At 43.0% G+C, this 20,044-nt stretch overlaps 1 protein-coding gene across 3 annotated transcripts in view; it reads right to left on the bottom strand.

Moving 5' to 3' along the window:
- Positions 1–418: 418 nt before the first annotated feature.
- PIP4K2A (phosphatidylinositol-5-phosphate 4-kinase type 2 alpha) overlaps positions 419–20,044 on the bottom strand; it is a 175,767-nt gene continuing 156,141 nt past the window's right edge. For all 3 annotated transcript variants that reach the window (XM_075587561.1, XM_075587559.1, XM_075587560.1), the window contains 4 exons: positions 10,225–10,338; positions 6,353–6,596; positions 2,016–2,119; positions 419–958 (listed from right to left, as the gene is read on the bottom strand). In XM_075587561.1, the coding sequence (XP_075443676.1) occupies positions 878–958; positions 2,016–2,119; positions 6,353–6,596; positions 10,225–10,338 (543 nt within the window). In that variant the 3' untranslated portion in view covers positions 419–877. The remainder of the gene's footprint in view (positions 959–2,015; positions 2,120–6,352; positions 6,597–10,224; positions 10,339–20,044) is intronic.

Genomic DNA, 20,044 nt, shown 5'->3' on the forward strand with positions numbered 1-20,044 from the left:
TTCCCTTACGGTTTCAAAGCTATTGAATCAATTGGCTACTAATGTTGCCTAAAACTATCCACGTGTCAGCAAGCAGATCCCTCTCGTAACATTAAACGGGGCGGTGCAGCAACCTCCCAAAGTCATACATTGTCTCAATTCATTAAAGTGAAGTGCAGAGCACGGTGGCAAAGGTGTATGTATATACACACGCACACAGCGTTATTATGGCATCAATGCTTTCATGAAATAGAAATGACATTTAAACATCTGGAGTTGTGGTTCTCATCCATGATCCCCCCCTTCAGCAGCAGCAGGTCCTGCAATGCTTTCCTTCGGCATCCAGGCGTTCCTGATCAGCGGTGAAGCTTCCGGGTTTCCTTATTTTCCAAGCATTTGACTTTATAGTGATGTTAGAAAGTTGCAAATTGCAAACAGAAAAGATAAAACATTCCTCTTTATTTTTGTAATGAATACTGCCTTACGACTCTAAAGTTCAAAAGAATAAACTGATCTACAGTTTACCGCCTGATACCAGTTTAATAATTTTCACATGCATTTGTTTTGCCGGATACCGAGCTCTTTCTCCGTTCTTTCACTGCTACCAGTATCTGTATCGGTGCATTTATTAAAACATTTTTTGCAACTCACATTATAGAGTTGGAGTTTTTTTTTTTTTTTTTTTTTTAACATTTAAACACGAAAGAGTCAGAAATAACTAGAACTATGCTGGGAAGCGACTGAAGTTTGTAATCCCTGTGTGTCATCTTTGCCAGAAGATGTAAATTACGGGGCATGGTTCATTGCACGGTGAGCATAAGTTACAGCAAGTTCTGTCTGCCCTTCCACCCATGCTGCATCAATATCGGTCATCTCTTCTACAACCCATCAGAAGAGGTTACGTCAGGATGTTGTTAATAAAGTCCAAGAAGCGCTTTGAATACTGTTCTGGATTAACAGTGGAAATCTCTGCACCTGCCTAGAGAATAAAAATAAATAAAAGTTTACTGGCATTTTAGCAAATAAAAACACCACTTGTGAGCACATTCACATGTTACAGACAGGTCTGCAAACCTGCCTTTCCCCATTATCTCTTAGCATACAATGCTTCCACTGCAGCTAGGGATTCTGGGAAATGACATGAAAATCAGCACACACTTCGCCTTTTACGTCAAATCCATTTTAGGAAACCCTTGCAGAGTTTGCGAAGGGCATTGCTTTCTGAGAGTAACATGAAACAAACCCTCTCACAATAAAAGTAACGATAATAACAATAATAGTAACTGTAGCGCCATTAAAATGTATACAAAACAACACTAATCATGCTGACTGACCATGCTTGTTCATAAGACAAGCACAAGAGATACTTCACATTTATAGTAACAATTAAACAATTTGTCGTATTAAACTACTTTATATATAATGTTAAACTGTAATATGCATATCATGTACACATGCAAAATGACAACAGTAAGTAATATTTCATGTAACCAGACTGATGATATTCCCAAAGTACTATAAAACATTAGGAGCCCTGTGTGCCAAACCCAAGCCTGGTTATTTCCTTGGCGGTATTTTCCGCCTCAGCACTCATGAGGTCCCGTTCCATGCATCCCCTAACTGTTCGCTTTGTTGCGTTTCCCTGAGTCTACCAACCGTCACTTTTATTGCATGATCTCTTACTATAGTATTTTAACATTCTGTAATATACAGCATGTACAGTATACCCTTGATCTATTTAAACATCATAGTTGCATAGTAGATGAGGTTGAAAAAAGACGTACGTCCATCAAGTTCAACCTACGCTAAATTTAGACCACAGATACTTTATCCTGTATCTGTACTTGCGGTGTATTGATCCAGAGGAAGCCTAACAAAAAACCCAATATCAATATATCAAATATCATGACTGCCACCTTTTATCCTGTTAATGGATTTAACACATCTTATAAATGCCTAGATTTCTATTTCTAACGACAGAACAAATGCTGGCCATGGTAATAATATACATAGATTAGAATAGAACGGATACTTACACCATGTTTAACAGTTTTTGCAGCATGAGCTGCTTTCTTTTTTGCATCATAATGTGTTAAAATGTCAATAATGGCCATGAAGTAGACTTCTTTCCTGGGCGCATCTGTGAAACAATAAAAACACAGGACAAACTGATTAGCGGTTTGAGAGTGCTTGATCTAACATGGCTTGGATAAACTACTGGAAATGCCTGCAATACTCTGCAAGGAGAAAAAGTACAAAATGCATGTTTTGCATGGCCAGGCGTTATTTAGCCAATCTTAAAATGCGAATAGGAAAGAAATAAAAGTTGTGTACTTTACACAAACTATGCTCTTTCCTTACAGAAGCAGTAATGTTGTTGAGTATTAATTGTGGAAGTTAAGGACAAAGGCTTAAATCCTAAAAGCAAAACCAATATTGTGCATTATATAAAACTTGCTTAAAAGGATACGCCTCCATGCTCCTTTATACATTCTTGTCAACTCCCCAAATTATATTAATCACACCAATTAGCCAAGTGTGATAGCTACCGTTCAATCTTCCTTATTAATACCGACAAAGCTCTACGCAAAGATTTTGGCTAACCGTTTAATTGAATATAATATATGCCACTCCTGCTGCACCACAATCAGATGAGTTTCATCCAGGCATGCCCCGGACAATGTAAGGAGGACAGTTGATCTAATCCATAGAGCTCACTCCACCAAGACACCTTCCATGCTGGTATCTTCAGATGCTGAAAAGGCCTTTGAGAGGCTGCACTGGAGATATCTATTTAGTATGCTTAAAAGCTTCGGCTTCTCTGGTAGCTGTCTCAGAGGAATTCAAGGGCGGTACCAATTTCAGAGCACCAGGACTAAATGTTCAAGCTTCTCGCAGAGGTAGTGCCCATAGACAATGGCACAAGACGGATGCACCCTCTCCCTTCTCCTGTTTGAGTTCTCTATTGAGCCCCCTGCAGCTTCCATCAGATTAAACACTACTATATCTGTTATCACCATAGGGAAGAGGGATTACAAGATGTCCCTCTTTGCTTGTTGACCATTCCTTTGCCACTTACTTATCTTCCTAACTTGTTTCAGGTTCTAGAGCATTTTGGCGCGATCTTAAGAATTAACCAAGTCAGATCGCGAGCCATGAATATTAATCTCCCGGACAGCATAGTCAAGCTTCTCAGCATCCATTTTGATTTTGTCTGATGAACAGATTCCCTCCCTTATTTTTGGATTAAGATCATGAAATCCTATGAATCCATATATAGAGCAAATTCCCACAAACCAATGATAACCTTGAAATATAACTTAGAATCATGGAACAAATACTGTATATTAAAATGAACCTCCTGCCGAGACTGATGTATCTATTCCGCACGCTCCCGATTCCGGTGGTTAGCCGACATTTAAAAGATATGCAGTCGAGCATATCTAGGTTAATCTGGGGAAGTAAAAGGCTGAGGTTCACGGGTTCGCCACCTCGATGGTGGCCCTAACTGCCCCGAACCTGCTGAAGTGTTTGCAAGCATCTTAATGAGGTAATCTGCTTCTGTGAAACTTTAATAGTAACTCAAGATGGTGGGTGGACATACAGTAGAGAATGACAATTTTTCCCGCTAGCATAAAGTTCTTTTTTATGGCTTGATGAAGCCGGTAGACTGAGAGGCAACTTTCCCCTCCCCACACTCCCCACACTCCCTCTCTCTATGGGACAACCTCAAATGTCAATTCTCTTCCAATAATTCTGGCATGATGCCCTTAATTCTGAATCCTAAATTCACTCCTGGACAGGAGCACTCCACTTTTGTAACATGGAAGAGGGCTAACATAACCAGAGTTAGGGTTATGCACAGATGAAAAAGTTTTCCAGAACTGCAGGAGAAAAAGTCCCTGCCTTCTGCGGAGATCTTCAGGTTTCTGCAGCTAAAGCATTGTGTCCTGGCATTGCACTCTAGCACCCCTCCAGCAGCCACGACCTATTTTGAAGATCTATATAACGTTATATATAAGGAGAAAGGATTGATCTTGCTGATGTACCAGCTACTATTAAATATAGCATTGGACACCACATGCCCATATACGGTAAAATGGGAGGCTGAGTTGGGGGAATCTATAGAGGTGAAGGAATGGAATGACTGAGGCTGCGGTGACAAGCTCTATCTGCACGGCTATTAAAGAAAATGACTACCAACTGCTGTTTAGGTGGTACCTCACTCCAATACGCTTGCACGCTATTAGCAGTGCCAATTCCACACTTTGTTTACAAGGTTGTGGTCAAAAATGGTTCATCTCTCATATCTGGTGGTCCCATTATAGAGGCATGTCTTTACACTTGATAACTCCCTGATTGACTCAGCCATAGACACAGATTCCCGGTTGGTGCTGAAGAGATCCCCTCCCGGTTTGCCTAAAGCATCATACAGTACATTCTCCTTGCTGCTAGATGCTCTATAGCCACGTGCTGGAATAAACAGACGGTGCCAGAACTTAATGTCATAAAGTGGAGGGTCTGGTATACATTAACAATGGAATGAAGAACGGCTTGTTTGACAGAAATATCTGATGCATTTTCCAGGATCTGGGAACCCTGGCTGATGCAGGAGGGCAGGGTCAGATATGACCCCCCATCACGCTATAATTTAAAGGTCTTAATGTTCAAGGACGGAGAGTAGGCCAATGGTGTGGTTCTCCCCCCTCCCCCCCCCCCATTCTCCCAAGTTTCATTTAGTCCAAGCCACGGGGGAAGGGAGCGGAGGACCAGGGTGCCCCCCACCCCCCTGGTGCCCCCCCCCGTTATTTCCCTTCTCTACCCTCCCCTTCGGGAATATTTGTGTGTATGTTTGAGTCTGCGTTAGGATCATGTTATTGGTATGGTAGAACTGTCTTTATTCCCCTTTTTTTTTATTTCTGGATCCCATAAAATCAGCTAAATAAACAGTTGGAAGGAAAAAAACTTGCTTTGAGGCCGATACCCAACTGGTGAAGAAATGCTAACATCATTTCAAAGCAAAGTCAGAAGAGCCGAGCAATAAAGTGACGTTGTGGAAACCACCATATTCGCCATTTTTTATAAAGTATCCCGTTCAGAAATGTTTGTACCTCCAAAAAGCAGGAGTATGGTTGATTTCATAATGAAGTATGAGATCAGGGTGCAAGCAAGAAAAACTACTTGTACCCCAAAGTGACCATAAGTGGAGAGAACTGAAACTACGGAAAGTAAAAGTGGCTGCTAGTCTTGGCAGGAAAGATTCTGGCCAGTGATCTGACATTACTTTTATGAGAGCGTTGGAAAATGTGTTGTGTATGCAGTGACTAATCACTTGTAATTTATAGCACTGAGAAATATTTTTTTTGCCTATAATTTTGTTGGCTATTATGGAGAAAATGAAATATAAACGCCAGGCATTGTTGAATAATATCCAAGGTTGAATGCATTATTAGTTACAAATGTAAACACAGACGTCTGCTACTAAGCTCCATGCATGTTTCCAGGCATTTCAGTTCTGTTTGTGCTACAGTCTCATCCTACATAGAAAATGTTACAAGGGCAGGGTAATTAGAATGGCGTGGGCAATCAGACGGGCGTGGGCAGACGGGCGTGGGCAATCAGACGGGTGTAGGCAATTTGACTGGACGGATTTCAGGAAACTCCCTTTACTATTGTACATTTTCAGATGACTTTTTCAGGTACGGTCTTCTCGTGCATTGTTCAATGATTCTCACACTATTATAGCATGCCAGAAACCTATATATTATATTTTATACATGTTGTTGAAACTGTATGAAATGATTGCTGTATCCTCCCATAAGAAGTCATTGTTTAGCTATTTTAAAATTTCTAAGGAAAGACAAAAATATTTGCAGTCCTGAAAAAAATAGTTTTTTTTAAATAAAAAAAACTTCCCAGTGAAATTTTACATTGAACTATTCTTAAAATGTATATGTATCTAGTTGTCAAGGTTTCTTAAGTCAAACACCCAATCTCTCAACATATCAAAAGGTGAATAACTTTTCTGTACCCTATGGAGATGGTCCACAGGACATATGTACCTTTGTGGTTCAGAACGATGAAGAATACCAAGGCACACTCCATTATTGGCAGATGCAATCCTATCAAAATGAAACATGTGACTAACTTACCCCTACTTAATCATTTCAGAAGGGCACATTGAAAACCCACAATAGTGTCAGAGTGCTCCAGTATTCTTCATCCTCACACTCACGTTAGGTTATCTAGTTAGCAAGACCTCGCTACCTTTAGAGCAACATCTCTGGTGAACTCTTGTATACAATTTGTCTTTTCTATGCAAGCAAGAGTGTAAATTCAGAGAGAAATCTACAGCATGTAAAGGGTCACGTACTGTCATGGCTTTTTATTCCATACACATCGATAGCCGGGTCAAATTCGCCAGGAGCCAGCAGGCGCGTGCTGTTCAGTGTATTCCCCGGGCTGTCTGGTGGAGTGCCAATCGGATGAGTCCCATCGCTCTCCCCTTCGTCCTCACCGTCATTGTCCTCACTCTCAACCTCTTCCTGCTCCGCTCTCTCCACATCGTGGATTCCCACCAGTAGGCTGTAGTCCATGAGTTTCAGCTGAGCTAGAAACTAACGGATAAACACAACAAGAATATCATTCTGACATAAAATGGTAGAGAAGAAACAAGAGCCCAAAGCATGTTTTCTTTGTATGGACTTCAGGGCAGTAGGTTCCCCTAAAAATAAGCTCTAACAAACCTTTCCTCTTAAACATATCACATGTGAACACATTCACATGTCTCAGACAGGTCTGAAACCTGCCTTCCCCCATCATCTCTTAGCATACAATGCTTCCACTGCAGCCAGGGATTCTGGGTAATGACATGCAAATGAGCAGTCAGCTTCACATCCATCCCTAGGAGCGTATGCCTGCCACATTACACAGCCCTTCTGCACAGCCGGGGTTAAAGACGTGCTCAGCCAGTAATCCGACTCTCCAGGCAGCTCTTAAATATACTAATTAAACTGGATAACAAAATGCAAGATTTCACCAAAATCCCACTGTTTACATGAAGAATTTTTTTATATATATATATCTATATCATACACATACACACTGGCCCTACTACAACGAAATGAACTAAGGACAGTAGCATGTTTATTAGGTTAAATTGAGCTGACTGACAAGTATTTTTAAATCATTTGTCAAATGGTTTAAATTTGCAAAGTAAACAAATGCTTTGGAGGATTTTTTACCATCTTAATTTTATGTATTTAATGAACAGACTGTTTTTCAGTCCTGAAAGACACATGTTCTTCGTTTGGGACCTATTTCTGATGCGATATTCAGCCACACATACACATGTAGCTGGCATGCCTGAATTTAGCAAATCAAGAAAAAAGAAAAGAAACATATTCATTTTTCACAACATACAAGTAAAACAGTCACTTTAATGATGATTGAATCTGTCTAAGGAGGCAGATTACACTAAGCCGTTAAAACATAATAATTATTATTATTCACCCACTATATGGAACTAATCACTCTTTTACTAAACCTAAAACAGCAACATAGCAAAGTCAATGCACCGCACCTTAATGCAGGGGGGCTCAACAACTGCAGTCCTCACCCACCCCCCCCCCCCCCCCACCAGTAGGTCAGGTTTTCAGGATATGCCAACTTCAGCACAGATGGCTCTATCAGTCCCTGCTTCAGCACAGGTGGCTCAATCAGTCTCTGCTTCAGGACAGGTGACCTGTTGGGGGCGGGGGGAGGGGGGACTTGAGAACAGGAGTTGAGCCCCCCTGAGTTAATGCATTGATACTACTAGACACAACATGAGAGACTATAGTGACTTAAGCTCAACTCTTCCCCTCACACTTTTTTTCTGCTGAATGTGTATATATTGCTGAACAGTAATGGGATGTGTATGTGTTTAAGAAGTCTCCACATGTGTGTGTTTCATAAGCCCCAAATATTTACATATTTTAAAGAACGTCCCCTTGAAATGTAAACAGTAATAAATATGAAATGTGCATTACCAAAAGCGTTTGTTCCATTTATAACTCTTCTTATACAAAGCACACCCGTCTCACACCACAAATACATAGTGTGACCGTATAACTGTGAACTTGTCAGAGACATATACATGGGAAATACCTTCCACACAATCAAACAAAATAGAGATCGCTTTGTGTTTCTCCTCACCATCTCAAAAGTTCCTCTCCTAAACTGAACTGAATCATTTTGTAAAAGGGAAATATCTTGGAACAGAACAACATGTCAGATATAGAGATGAAGCTATAATGCCAGTCGGACGCTGTCCATGCCCGGACTTGGGAGAGAGCCTATAAGCAACGAGGATGACACAAGCATCTGGGCAGCAAAAAGCAACTATAGAGGCTACAGATACTGACTTTAATTCAGCCGCGGTCCTTAAAACTAAAAAAAAGTGTATACGTTTGCAACCATAACCTGATTCACAACACACACTATCAGAGATCCAGCTCAGACTGATACTAATCTGAACTATATAGAACAGCTGTCTCTGAGTGGGTCTGTGACTCTGGGGGCTCATTTGCAGGTCTCTTAGGCTGAGGACCCGCTGCAGACGGGCGCGTGCGCGCGGGCTGCCAGCCCCTTACCTCCCGCCTGTCTGTCCCGCTGCCTCCTTCCGGCGAGGCTCACTACGCGCTGCGACGCGTCAGCCGCCAGGAGATGCAAGAGGATTGCGATCCCGAGCGGTGACGCGTCACGTGGTGCGCTGGTGAGCCTATCAGCGCCGGGGGCTGGAGTGTCACAGCTTCCCCCACCTCCAAAAAGGTAGGGGGGGAGGGGGAGTGTGTATGTATGTGTGTGTGTGTGTGTTGTGCGTGGGGGACAGACGGACTGGGGGGGGGGGGAGGGGGGTTGGTGGCGGACGGACGGATCGGGGGGGAGCAGCATGGAGAGCGAGCTGCAGAGGGCATGTGTGGGGGCTCGCTGCACCCTCTTGCAGCCCGGGAGACCTCCGCTGCAGCCCTCCGCTCAAACCACGCCCCAGCTCCCTACGGACCGCAGGTAGCGGTCAATTGCCTCTCTACGCGCCGTCTGCATGCAGTGCGGGCGCACTGACTGAGGCAGGGGGGCCCGGCCTTACCCAGCATCCTCGTTTGCAGTTTACCCTTAACCATGACATGTGACAGCACGGTGAATGAAGCAGGTTTGTGTACCCTCCTGGGTATTGTAGCTTTGTTGTACTTTCTGCGGTGGGGGGTTCGTGTCATTTTTATTAACCTGCCATAATTTGATTGAGTCTTCATTAAGTCTATAGGCGTTTGAGTTTTTGCTCGGGAAAATATTGGTCACCGGGCACTTGTTCATGTTATGTGTGTCTAGCACCTTCATTTTTCACATTCAAAGCCCAGCTGAAAGTCTTCCACCTAAAATAAGCATCTCATAAAACACTTTACGCCTCTGCTACCAACTCCAGGTGTATGTGACCTCCCCAGACTTCCAATAATGCACCTTTTCTCCAAATGTGTCTGTAAGCCTCCCAACATAACACTAAGGCCAAGGCCCCGGTCACGCCGCTGTAACGCGCGCCCGCGATATTGGCGGCGCGTTCAGCCGATTCCCCGGTCTGCAGCTCACTGCAGGAGGAGAGACCGGGGGGGGGGGGGGGCGTGGCGGGTGAGTGACGGGGGCGCGGCCATGACATCACCCGGCAGGTTCGCCCTCATTGGCTGAACCGCCGGGGGTCGTGCTTAATCGCTCGACGCGAGTCCTGCTTACAATTCTATTGAGAGCAGGAGCAGCTCTCGCCCCAGCGCTGTGGCCCCCCCTCGCAGCGGGCCCGGCGCCATTGAGGGGAGGGCTCTCGTCCGTGCAGCGTCCGCTGTAGTAGGCAGCGGGGGCAAGGCCTTAGATTGGAAGCTCTTTGTGCCCCATTTGCTTTGTTTTGTCATTTACCTGTTGCACTTATTCCCATTGTTTGTCATTTATTTACCTCCCACTGTAATGCTGTAAAGCGCCAAGTACATGGTGGGCGCTATATAAATAAAGTGACACATACATTCATGTGCTTAACTCAACGTGTATGCTGGATGGGATAGCGCCAATGAGCAAATCTTTTAAACAAGCGGACATTTCTTTTTCTGCAATGCCACAAAGAAGCTTTTTCTAGAGAGAGAAAAAAAAAACTCAAGAACAAAATCAACCACAGATAAGCGATGAACAATTCTGCGTCCCGCCAGACGGGGAAGAAACATACTATACCTCCACATCTTTCCGAAGTTTCTCAACAAACATCTTTTTGTTGTTTTCATCAATATAGATCTTCTGACCATCATTAATGAAATCATTGTCTTTGTATGTGGGCAGCTCTTTGGCCTGGGAAGAAAGAGAATACACTGATATTACACATGTGAACGCTCTGAAGTATAGGCAAAGAAACAGAAAGAAAACACAGGCTGACCTGGCTGCAGGGGGAGCACTGTATGCCAAGAGGTAATGGGGAATGGCAGGGTTGCAGACGGGTCTGAGACACGTGGTATTGTTATTTACTGTACACTGTATGGTGGAGGGTTTTTTGTCCCCTTTCTAACCACTATAACTAGCTTTGTGTCTGGTTATACCCGCTACCAGCTTCACATTGCAAAGTCCGTATCCAACCTCACACTGACGAGACCCGAAACAGCTGTCTGTGAGTAGGGTTACTGGCTATGCACTTCTTTAACCCAGGCTGTACTAAAAAAAAGCTGTGTAATGCGTCAGGTATACGCTTATATGATTCCATGTTAAAATGGACAAGTAGTAAAAGGTGTGAGTGCTCATTTGCATGTCATTACCCAGAATCCCTGGCTGCAGTGGAGGTATTATATACTAAGAGATAATGGGGAAAGGCAGGGTTGCAGATCTGCCTGACACATGGATATGCTCACAAGTGGCATTTTCATTTGGCAAAGACCAGAAAGTATTAGAACAGATAAACAATAAAAGAAGAGTGCCACCGGGGGGCGCAAGTGAGCTGAAATGTAAGTGCACCAAATGTTCTGCTTACAAGGCAAATCTTCATAGCACATTCAGATTAGTAACAAACATTCATAGCTCGTCTTTAAAAGTCAAAAAGCCCGCACAGTAAAACGTGCACATCATGCATGTGTTAAAAATAAATAAATAGAACTGAGCTCCAAGTATTTAATGGTAAATTAGTTGAAATCTGTATTATTTTATTTTTCACTTATTTGCTGCTGTATGGTAAAATAAAAATCACTATTCTGATAAAATGATTAAACAAACATTGGGATAATAGTAATAAAGATTGCATACAATATTTGTATATTGGACTGACCGGTTAAGCTGCGCTGTACATTCAGGAGCAAAACGATAACAATTGCACTTCATACAAAAGCGTACAATCTGATTATTTAACACCTATAGCGCAGAGCTTGCACTGTGCTGCACACAGGACACTACAGCCTGTGTGGGACCGGCAATGCGGGGTATTCTCTAGTACACATATGTGCCTTGTGGCCATTCGCCACACAGTCTGCCCACCTTCCCTTCTTACTGCAAATCAGCTCTAAAGGATAAATACGGATGATTAAATTGCTCTTCCCTGGCAACACAAATATATATCATACAGACAAAGATAATAAAATATCTTTTGACCAAAAAAAACAAAAACCCTGGGCTGCTAAATAATCCCCTGCTGCTGGCGTTTTGTTGGAGCACGATCAGCATTTTGTACCTTTATCTCTATATACAGAGTGTGAAAAGAGGAGAGAGAAAAAAGAAGCACGATGATTCTGGTACAATAACTAATTCAATGCGGCAAGTGCCTGACATAATCTGGCACTGAATGAGTTGAGGAGTTACATAGAAGATGCAACCATTCTAAATCATCTATGTGGAAGTGGCCAACTGCAGTCCTCAAGGGCCACCAACAGGTCAGGTTTTTAGGATACCCCTGCTTCAGTCGTTGACTGAGCCACTGCTTGACCCACATGTACTGAAGCAGGGGTATCCTGAAAACCTGACCTGTTGGTGGCCCTTGAGGACTGCAGTTGGCCGCCCTTGTCCGTGTTGATCACTGCACCCACCTTGCACGCTCTGTTAACCCCGTCGCTGGCAGAGAAGGGGTTAAGCGTGGCCCAGACACGTGTTTATGTCCTGCTCTCAAAGAATAGTGATGGTATTTCATATGTATATACTGTATTGTAAACAACGCCATCCCTGGTCATGTGCATCATTTACGGAGATTAGGCAATGGTTGGGGGAATAGACAGCCCCGTTCTTACTGCCCAATGGTACTGACCTAACTCTTTGAAAAATGATGACACTTTCTAACCAGATCTTTGGGCCGTGCTGAAGTCAGACTATTATTCCTTCAAACAGTGGCAGCAGCTAGACCACCCACAGCTTACATCAATCAATAAGTTCGTGTAAATCATCAAGACTGCTCTTTAAGTGGAAACAGGCTCCAGAAAATATTCTGAGATAAAAGACACTGATGCGGGTTGGGGAATGTTTGTCAGAGAAATAGTAGTTCAAAGTTGTAGTAGCGGCAGCGTTGGTCCTGGAGATATGTAGCAGGCGTTACTGCGCTCATGCGTCAGCCCCGCCCCTTTCCCACTTGCAGCTAATGAAGACACAATGGTGCCTGCTGCCACTGGCGCGTTGTGTCTCCACCCGCTGCATCGCGCCAGTGGGAGAATTAACGCCTGCTACTGTGCGTCTGTATGCTGCAGGTTGTGATTCCTTTTAGCGGAGACCATTAGAGTGCTCCATAGTTGAAATTATAGTGTGCAGAGGATTTTCTTTTCGCTTCATAAGTTTTTTCTTCAAGTGTACTTGGAGGTATCAGAACCGCGGTCTCTCCTGTGCCGACCATGGCGGTGTATTAGTGACCTCCTGCTTTACCAGACCAGTAAATAAATAAAAATTGAAGTGTGTTTACACACACACACACACACACACACACACACACACACACTATATGGAATTCCGCTATAACAGGATTGATACATTTGGGAAGAAATTCAATATACAGAATGTTAAATTCACTTTAATTAATTTTTGAATCTCGAAATGATACATTGGGGGGAGGGGGGATGAGGGGAGGGGGCACCTCCAATTAACCACCATTTCACCTAATCTCCCTGCACCCCCACCTCACACTGCGATGACCAGTTTTTGGTAAGTACAGTATTTTCATTTTGAGACTTAATATAACATTATTATTAATATTATCCTAAAATGATCAATGTTACATTAAATCTGTGCTTAAAAAAGTGGCGAGAAAACATTAGCGAATCCTTTAGGATTCGCACATATTTCAAACCTAAAATATTATTAGATCTTAATCTAAGCTCTAAGAATAGATAAAGATAACCTGATCAAACAAATGACACAAACATGATACTTTTTCAACATTTATTTATCCACAAATGATTCAACATTCACTATCCGTGTGTGATAAAGTGTGTGAACCTTTAGATTCAGTAGCTGGTAGAACCCTCTTGAGCAGCAATGACGTCAATTAAGCGTTTCCTGTAACTGCTGGTCGGTCTCATATCGGGTTTGAAGCATTTTGGCCCATTCCTCCTTACAGAACTTCTTCAACTCTGTGACATTTGAGGGCTTCCTTGCATGTACGGGTCATGTCAGGTCCTGCCACAAACATGTCGATGGGGGTTTAGGTCCAGACTTTGACTGGGCCATTGTAAAACACAGAATTCCTTTTTCTGCAGAAATTCTTTTGTAGATCTGCTTGTATATTTAGGATCATGTCTTGCTGTATGACCCACTTTCGCTTCAGCTCACAGACGGATGGCCTGACATTCTCCTCTAGAATCTTCTGATACAATGCAGAATCATTTCTCATTGAGGCCAAAAAGTTCTACCTTTGACTCGCCTGTCCAGAGAACATCGTTCTAGAGCTCTTTACTCTTCGAGTAAGCGCTGTTGTAGCGCGCGAAACACAGAGGGATCTCTGCTGCGGATCTCTGGTTTTTTATGTGTTAAATAAATCTTTTTGATCACTATTTGGATTTCCAGCCCATTTGATATTTTTCAGCTGTGCACCACCAGTTTTCATCCTGTTTTCTCCTCGCAGCAGGGAGCACGCCACTTCCAACAGCCAGGAATCTGTGACTACTTTCTCTACAATCAACATTTCAGAGACGGTTGCGATTTGTTACATTTTACTACCCAAGTGTTTCAGGTAGACTGCTGTCTTTTGGTGAAGAACATGTTGCTCTAGTCTGCTGTATCCCGGTGGTCTCGGGCATGGTGTTTAGTAACCATCACAGCATTTGCCACACTTTATGATCACAAACTCTTTAGGCTGAGATTATACAGCCTGCGGTCGCACGCCAACCTCAAATTGACTAATGCCCATTATGGCTGCACTGTGTGCGTGCACACGACAGAGCGTGCTGGCACGAGCGCGATTTGAAGAGACAAAAAAAAATTATTATTTTCAAGTGCTGCTGGGTGACGTCAGCGTCACGTGAGCTGGTTCAGCCAATGAGGGCAAACCAGCTTCGTGACACGTCCGCCACACCCCCAAATCGCTTCCCCAATCTCCTGCAGCCATGTTCACCGATCGCTGGGGCTGCAGGAGGCTATGCGTGCGGTCGCGAGCGAGCGCACAGGCTGTATAATCTCAGCCTTAGGCTGCGTCCATAGTAATTTCAGCCGTGCGGAGGCTGAGGGAAAGCGGTTGCTTTCCCTGGCCATGGTACTCACGCCTTCCGCGGGCATGTCTAGGGGTGTGCCAGTGACATCACGGAGCCGATTCCTCATTGGGCGAATCACTCACGTGACAGGCCAGTCGCGCCAAGAAATCCGTTTCAACTGATTTCTTGCACAACGCATGCCCCCTCCCGCTTCCGCGCGCCCGCACGCCGTATAGATGCGAACACTGCCTTAAGGCAGTCTGGTCGTTCAGCGTGCGGACACGTCCGCGCGTTCTGCCTTACCATGACGAAGCCTTAGACCTGGAGTACCTGTAGTCTGCTGCAATATTGATACAATATATTATTGAAACACTGATACAATTATTCAAAGTAACACAATCCTATCAGGATATATATGGAAGCTTGCATTTTTTCTGAGCTCTTTTGAAAGATCATATGGAAGCTTTCCTTTTCAATTTCATCGTCAGACTATTTGGGATATTACCTACTGTTGTGAGTATTGCAGTATGCTGTGGCTTTAGTTGCATCGATACTTAGACTGGTTTCACTTTTTTACTATCCTTCCATGAACACTATTCTTGTTCTGTCTTTTTCTGATAGTTGAATCATGCACACTCACATTAGCCAAGGCGAGAGGCCTGCAGATTCTTGGATGTTACTCGTGGGTTCTCTGCGACTTCCTGGGTGATTTGCTCATTTGTTCTTGGAGAGATTTTGGAAGGACGACCGCTCCTGGGTAGAGTGACTGTGGTCTTGAACGTTCTCCATTTGTAGACTATCTGTCTGACTGTGGATTGGTGGAGCCCCAAAATCCTTAGAAACTGTTTTGTAACCCTTTCTAGACTGATGATCATCAGTAGCTGCTTTTCTGAGGTCCTCAGATTTCTTTTGATCGTGGCATGACATGTTTCCACACACCTGTATGGTGAAGACCAAACTCAGAAAATTTCTGATCTTTGTATAGGGTGGTGCCTCCCAAACTCACACCTGAAGCTTTACCTAATTATTTAAACACCGTAGTCTAATTATCACCTTTAATTTAGCTGATAAAACCAGGGGTTCACTTACTTTTGCACATACAGGCAGTCCTCATTTTACAACGCTTCGTTTTACAACAAATGTCTTATCCAACGCTATGCAATGCATACATATGTTCATTTTTACAACCCAAAATGGCTTATCCAACGCTCTTACGACGCTTTGCAACGTTGTGTATGTGTGTAATAAATATATATATATATATATATATACATATATATACACACACACACACACAACGTTGCAAAGCGTCGTAAGAGCGTATATATATATATATTATACTATAAAATATTAGACTATATAATATATTATTTATTATGTTATATTATATATATAATACAGTATATACACTATATAATTTATGTGTGTGCTGCATATCTTATTGCCTGCGTAAAATATTTGGTGTATTTTAATGGTAAAAATGCCTTGAGGAACGGAACCTTTCATTTAAACAGTGTTCCTATGGGAAAACGTGTTTCGCTTTAAGACGTTTCGCTATCCAACGCCATTTTGAGTAACGCATTGTGTCGGATAACCGAGGACTGCCTGTACCTGACTCTTAATTACTCATATTATTTATATATATATACACATATATGCAAATATAACTGTATGCTCATCTGCATGTCTTAGGCAGGTCTGCAACCCCGCCTTTCGGGGGGGTTGCAGACCTGCCTAAGACATGCAGATGAGCATACAGTTATATTTGCATATTTGCTTTCCTGTGGAGGGTTTTTGTCACTTTTTTTACTCACCATAACTTAACTCAGTATTATGGTTTATACACATATATATATATATTTTCAAACACATACTGTCCATTGAGAATGGCCGTGTAAAGCAAAAAATAGTTAAGTAGGGGCCATCTCGTCTTTCCAATGTCGCCAGCTTCTTTAGATGGCTCTTAATCAAAATGTAACACCATGGACAAGGGATGATTTTGGCGTCTATCTACCAAGCGGCAGTGGCGGATTTTCCCATTAGGCCTGGACCTAGGGCGTCAAAATTTGGGGGCGGCAAAAATGTCCGCACCTATATACTTTTGCCGCGCTCTCGGGCCCATCGGGCCTGATGGGAAGTCACTTAGCTGTTGCGGCCGCCTCCTTACCTGCCGCCCCCTTTCTCCTTCTGAACCGCAGCATCAAATGATGCCGCGGACATCACAAGGCGTCTCGTTGCCATGGCAACGTGACGTAGCTGTGTCAAATGGCGTCATGCCTCCGCGTTACCATGGCAATGCGAAGCCGTGCCACGTCGGTGGCGTCCGCGGCATCATTTGACGCTGCGGTCCAGGGAGGAGTAGGGTGTTGGCAACAGGGAAGCGGCCGCAACAGCGACGTGCCTAGCGATGTTATTCCATAAGAAACCTTTCACTTCAATGGGCTGTTTTACGGAGCGGAAAGTGGTTTAATGGAATTGCACCACTTAGTCAATGTGGGCATTTATCCGTAACAGCACAGCAGAAGAAGACTAAGCCATGAAGTGTCAGTTTCTTGTTGTGTGGTTTTATGTCTGTAATCCACGGCAGCCGCAGCGCTCACAGGTCTCGGACGAAGTTTCAAGGTGCTTCATCTTGCTGTGTTTCAAGCCAATATTCCAGCTGCACATTGTGATGAAAATCAGGCTTACTTAAGGGGTCCACTGTTTCAGATCACTGTAAGTTTTGTCCAAAATGTATAGAAATAGTATGTCAACAAAGCCTGATAACAGCAGTAAAATGTTATATCTGAACTCATTTCTTTCAAAATCATTCCGCTTCTTGAATGTAAAGGTGTTTTTAGGATTATGTACAGTATATGTCAGACATATGCTCAAGAACATACATTTTGGATTACAAGTTCTTCCATGTCTTTATATGGATGGAAAACATTCTTGTTCTCTGTGATAGAAACGTGGCGCTATGTGAACTTCAAAGAGATATTCACAGTCACAGTACCATCCTCCAGGGCCACCAACAGGCCAAGTTTTCAGGATATCCCTGCTTCAGCACAGGTGACTCAATCCGGGGCTCAGTCTTCGACTGCTCCGTATTATGGCTTCGATATAGCTCACCCCTGCTATATATAGAGTGCTTTCCAGAGCAGCGGAACTACATGCACGGTAAACACAGCCGCAACGCCGCACGGTAATCTGAAGTAGAAATATTTCTTTGAAAGATTTTGAAAAAGGAAAATATGTTTACGAAAGACACTCTTAATCTCGGCGGAATCTGGCAAGTCTGCAATCCTCTCTTTCTCTGTCTCTTCTTCCTCAATTCCCCACTGGGCAGCACACTTCTTGTGTCCTGGCAGCGTGCCCAGACTGTCAGCAGGGGAAGAAGAAGAAGAAGAAGACTGAACTATAATCACCAATTTTATACCATATTGGAACTGCAGCTCAGCTATGAAAGGAGAGGCCACCAGGGACTTAAATACTTCCCTATCTTGTTTGGAGAGGGCTAATCTGTCTGAGCCATGGCTTTCTGAATGGTGTCCTATCAATGAACAATGAATCTTCTGGGGAGAGAGATAAAAAAAAAAGCCTAAACAGATGCAAGAATGTGACAACTGTTGAATGTCAGTTTTGAAGTGGAAGAGGTCTGCAATACATCTAGTGATCTAACACAGGGGGGCTCAACTACCCTCCTCAAGCCCCCCTCCCCTCCCTCTCAACAGGTCAGGTTTTCAGGATATCCCAGCTTCAGCACAGGTGGCTCAACAAGTAGGCCACCTGTACTGAAGTAGGGACTGATTGAGCCACCTGTGCTGAAGCTGGGATATCCTGAAAACCTGACCTGTTGCGGGGGTGGGGGGTGCTTGAGGAGCGCAGTTGAGGACCCCTGGTCTAACACACACAGAAATAAGAGTGGCAAATGATACAATGTTGCTCTACAGCTTCTTTACGATTTAGGATGTTTTCACTCAAAATAAATACAGCATTGAAATAGAGCACATCTACTTTAGGTTATTGTACTATATGTTGTGTCACTTTGTATGCTGCGCTGGGCCTTTCTGTTTTTGTTTATCCATTTTAGGTTATGCCCTAAAGGAAAGGAGATGAGTACTAGAGTACTTAATACAAGGATTACCTCGTGTAAAGTCTAATTATGGTTTCAACCTATAGAAAAGAGCAAAATACTGTATATTAGCTTTTAACCTGTAGAAATATTAGAAGTATAATGACTGTCCTATAAGAAACATTTGTAGAGGGGAAGTCCCTAAGCACACTACTGTCCCTAAATAAATAATATTCCATATTTTAGCATTTCCACCTCTTGCATGAAAATCGTTCCGACTTTTATATGTTGAACACAAGCTTCCAAGACAGGTTCGGTTAATGCCAGCTCAGACTTGGTAGTTTCATTGCAAAACTTACAGCAAGATCCCCCACACTGACAAACCCTGTGATAATACGTGCGTCAAGTAACTAACTTTTGACTTCACGGAGTGCGCCAAGCTACAGTATATCTAATCCTCATTCCCTTAGTTGTTGTACACAGAGAAACCCTGGGGTAGAGCACTTTGATGACATCATGTTAACCCTTTTGCTGCCAGGGGCCTCTGTTGCATTTCAAGAACACACTGCTGGATGAACACAATGAAGGGATTAAACTAGACACGTACAAAAAGAACCAAGTTCAACGTTGTGTCTAAACAGTCAGATTAGCGCTTCATACAGAGTCCTGAAGAGTTTTTTTTTCTTTTTATTTATAGGTTCTGATATCTTTCATTGGAACAAACAGAAAATATCTTCAAATTGCTGCATATAAAGCTTTCCAGATGACAAGGGGAGGAGACTGTATATTCTTCATCTGCAGATCAGACTTTAATCGTCGTCTCAAAACCTTGATCTTAATGCAATGTACTAATACATTTTATTCTCACCCTTTCACAGCCAGATGTGATTACCAGACGAATTCTCACCAAACAGGACGCCAGAAATAGTTAGTGTTTGTGTCAGCATCTGCAATCTTTTTTTTCCCTCTTTGTATTTTAATTTCCTTTTATTTATGTAAGTAGTCCAATTAAGCACAGAAATAGTATATTCCTGGTAAACAAAGTCTCTAATAGCGTCCATCTTCCATTAAAATGCTTCATACTATCAAGCTACTGCCCTATGATAATGGTCGATGTCCACAAATGACAGTAAACATATGAGATGAGCCACAATGTAAACAGTCCTAATGCTTATGACTTGGCATAGTGACAACATGTGCATTATGTTACCATTGGGATTCTTCCCTTTGCACGACTTGAATTATCTCTGTCTGTCTGTTTCCTCAACACTTACATATCATAAAGGTAAAAAATGGAAGAGGGGATTAATTCCACTTTCTAGATGTTGATGGCAAACCACATAGATGAAAGACAGAAAAG

Source organism: Ascaphus truei, chromosome 2 (assembly GCF_040206685.1).
Source record: "Ascaphus truei isolate aAscTru1 chromosome 2, aAscTru1.hap1, whole genome shotgun sequence".
Lineage (NCBI taxonomy): Eukaryota > Metazoa > Chordata > Amphibia > Anura > Ascaphidae > Ascaphus > Ascaphus truei.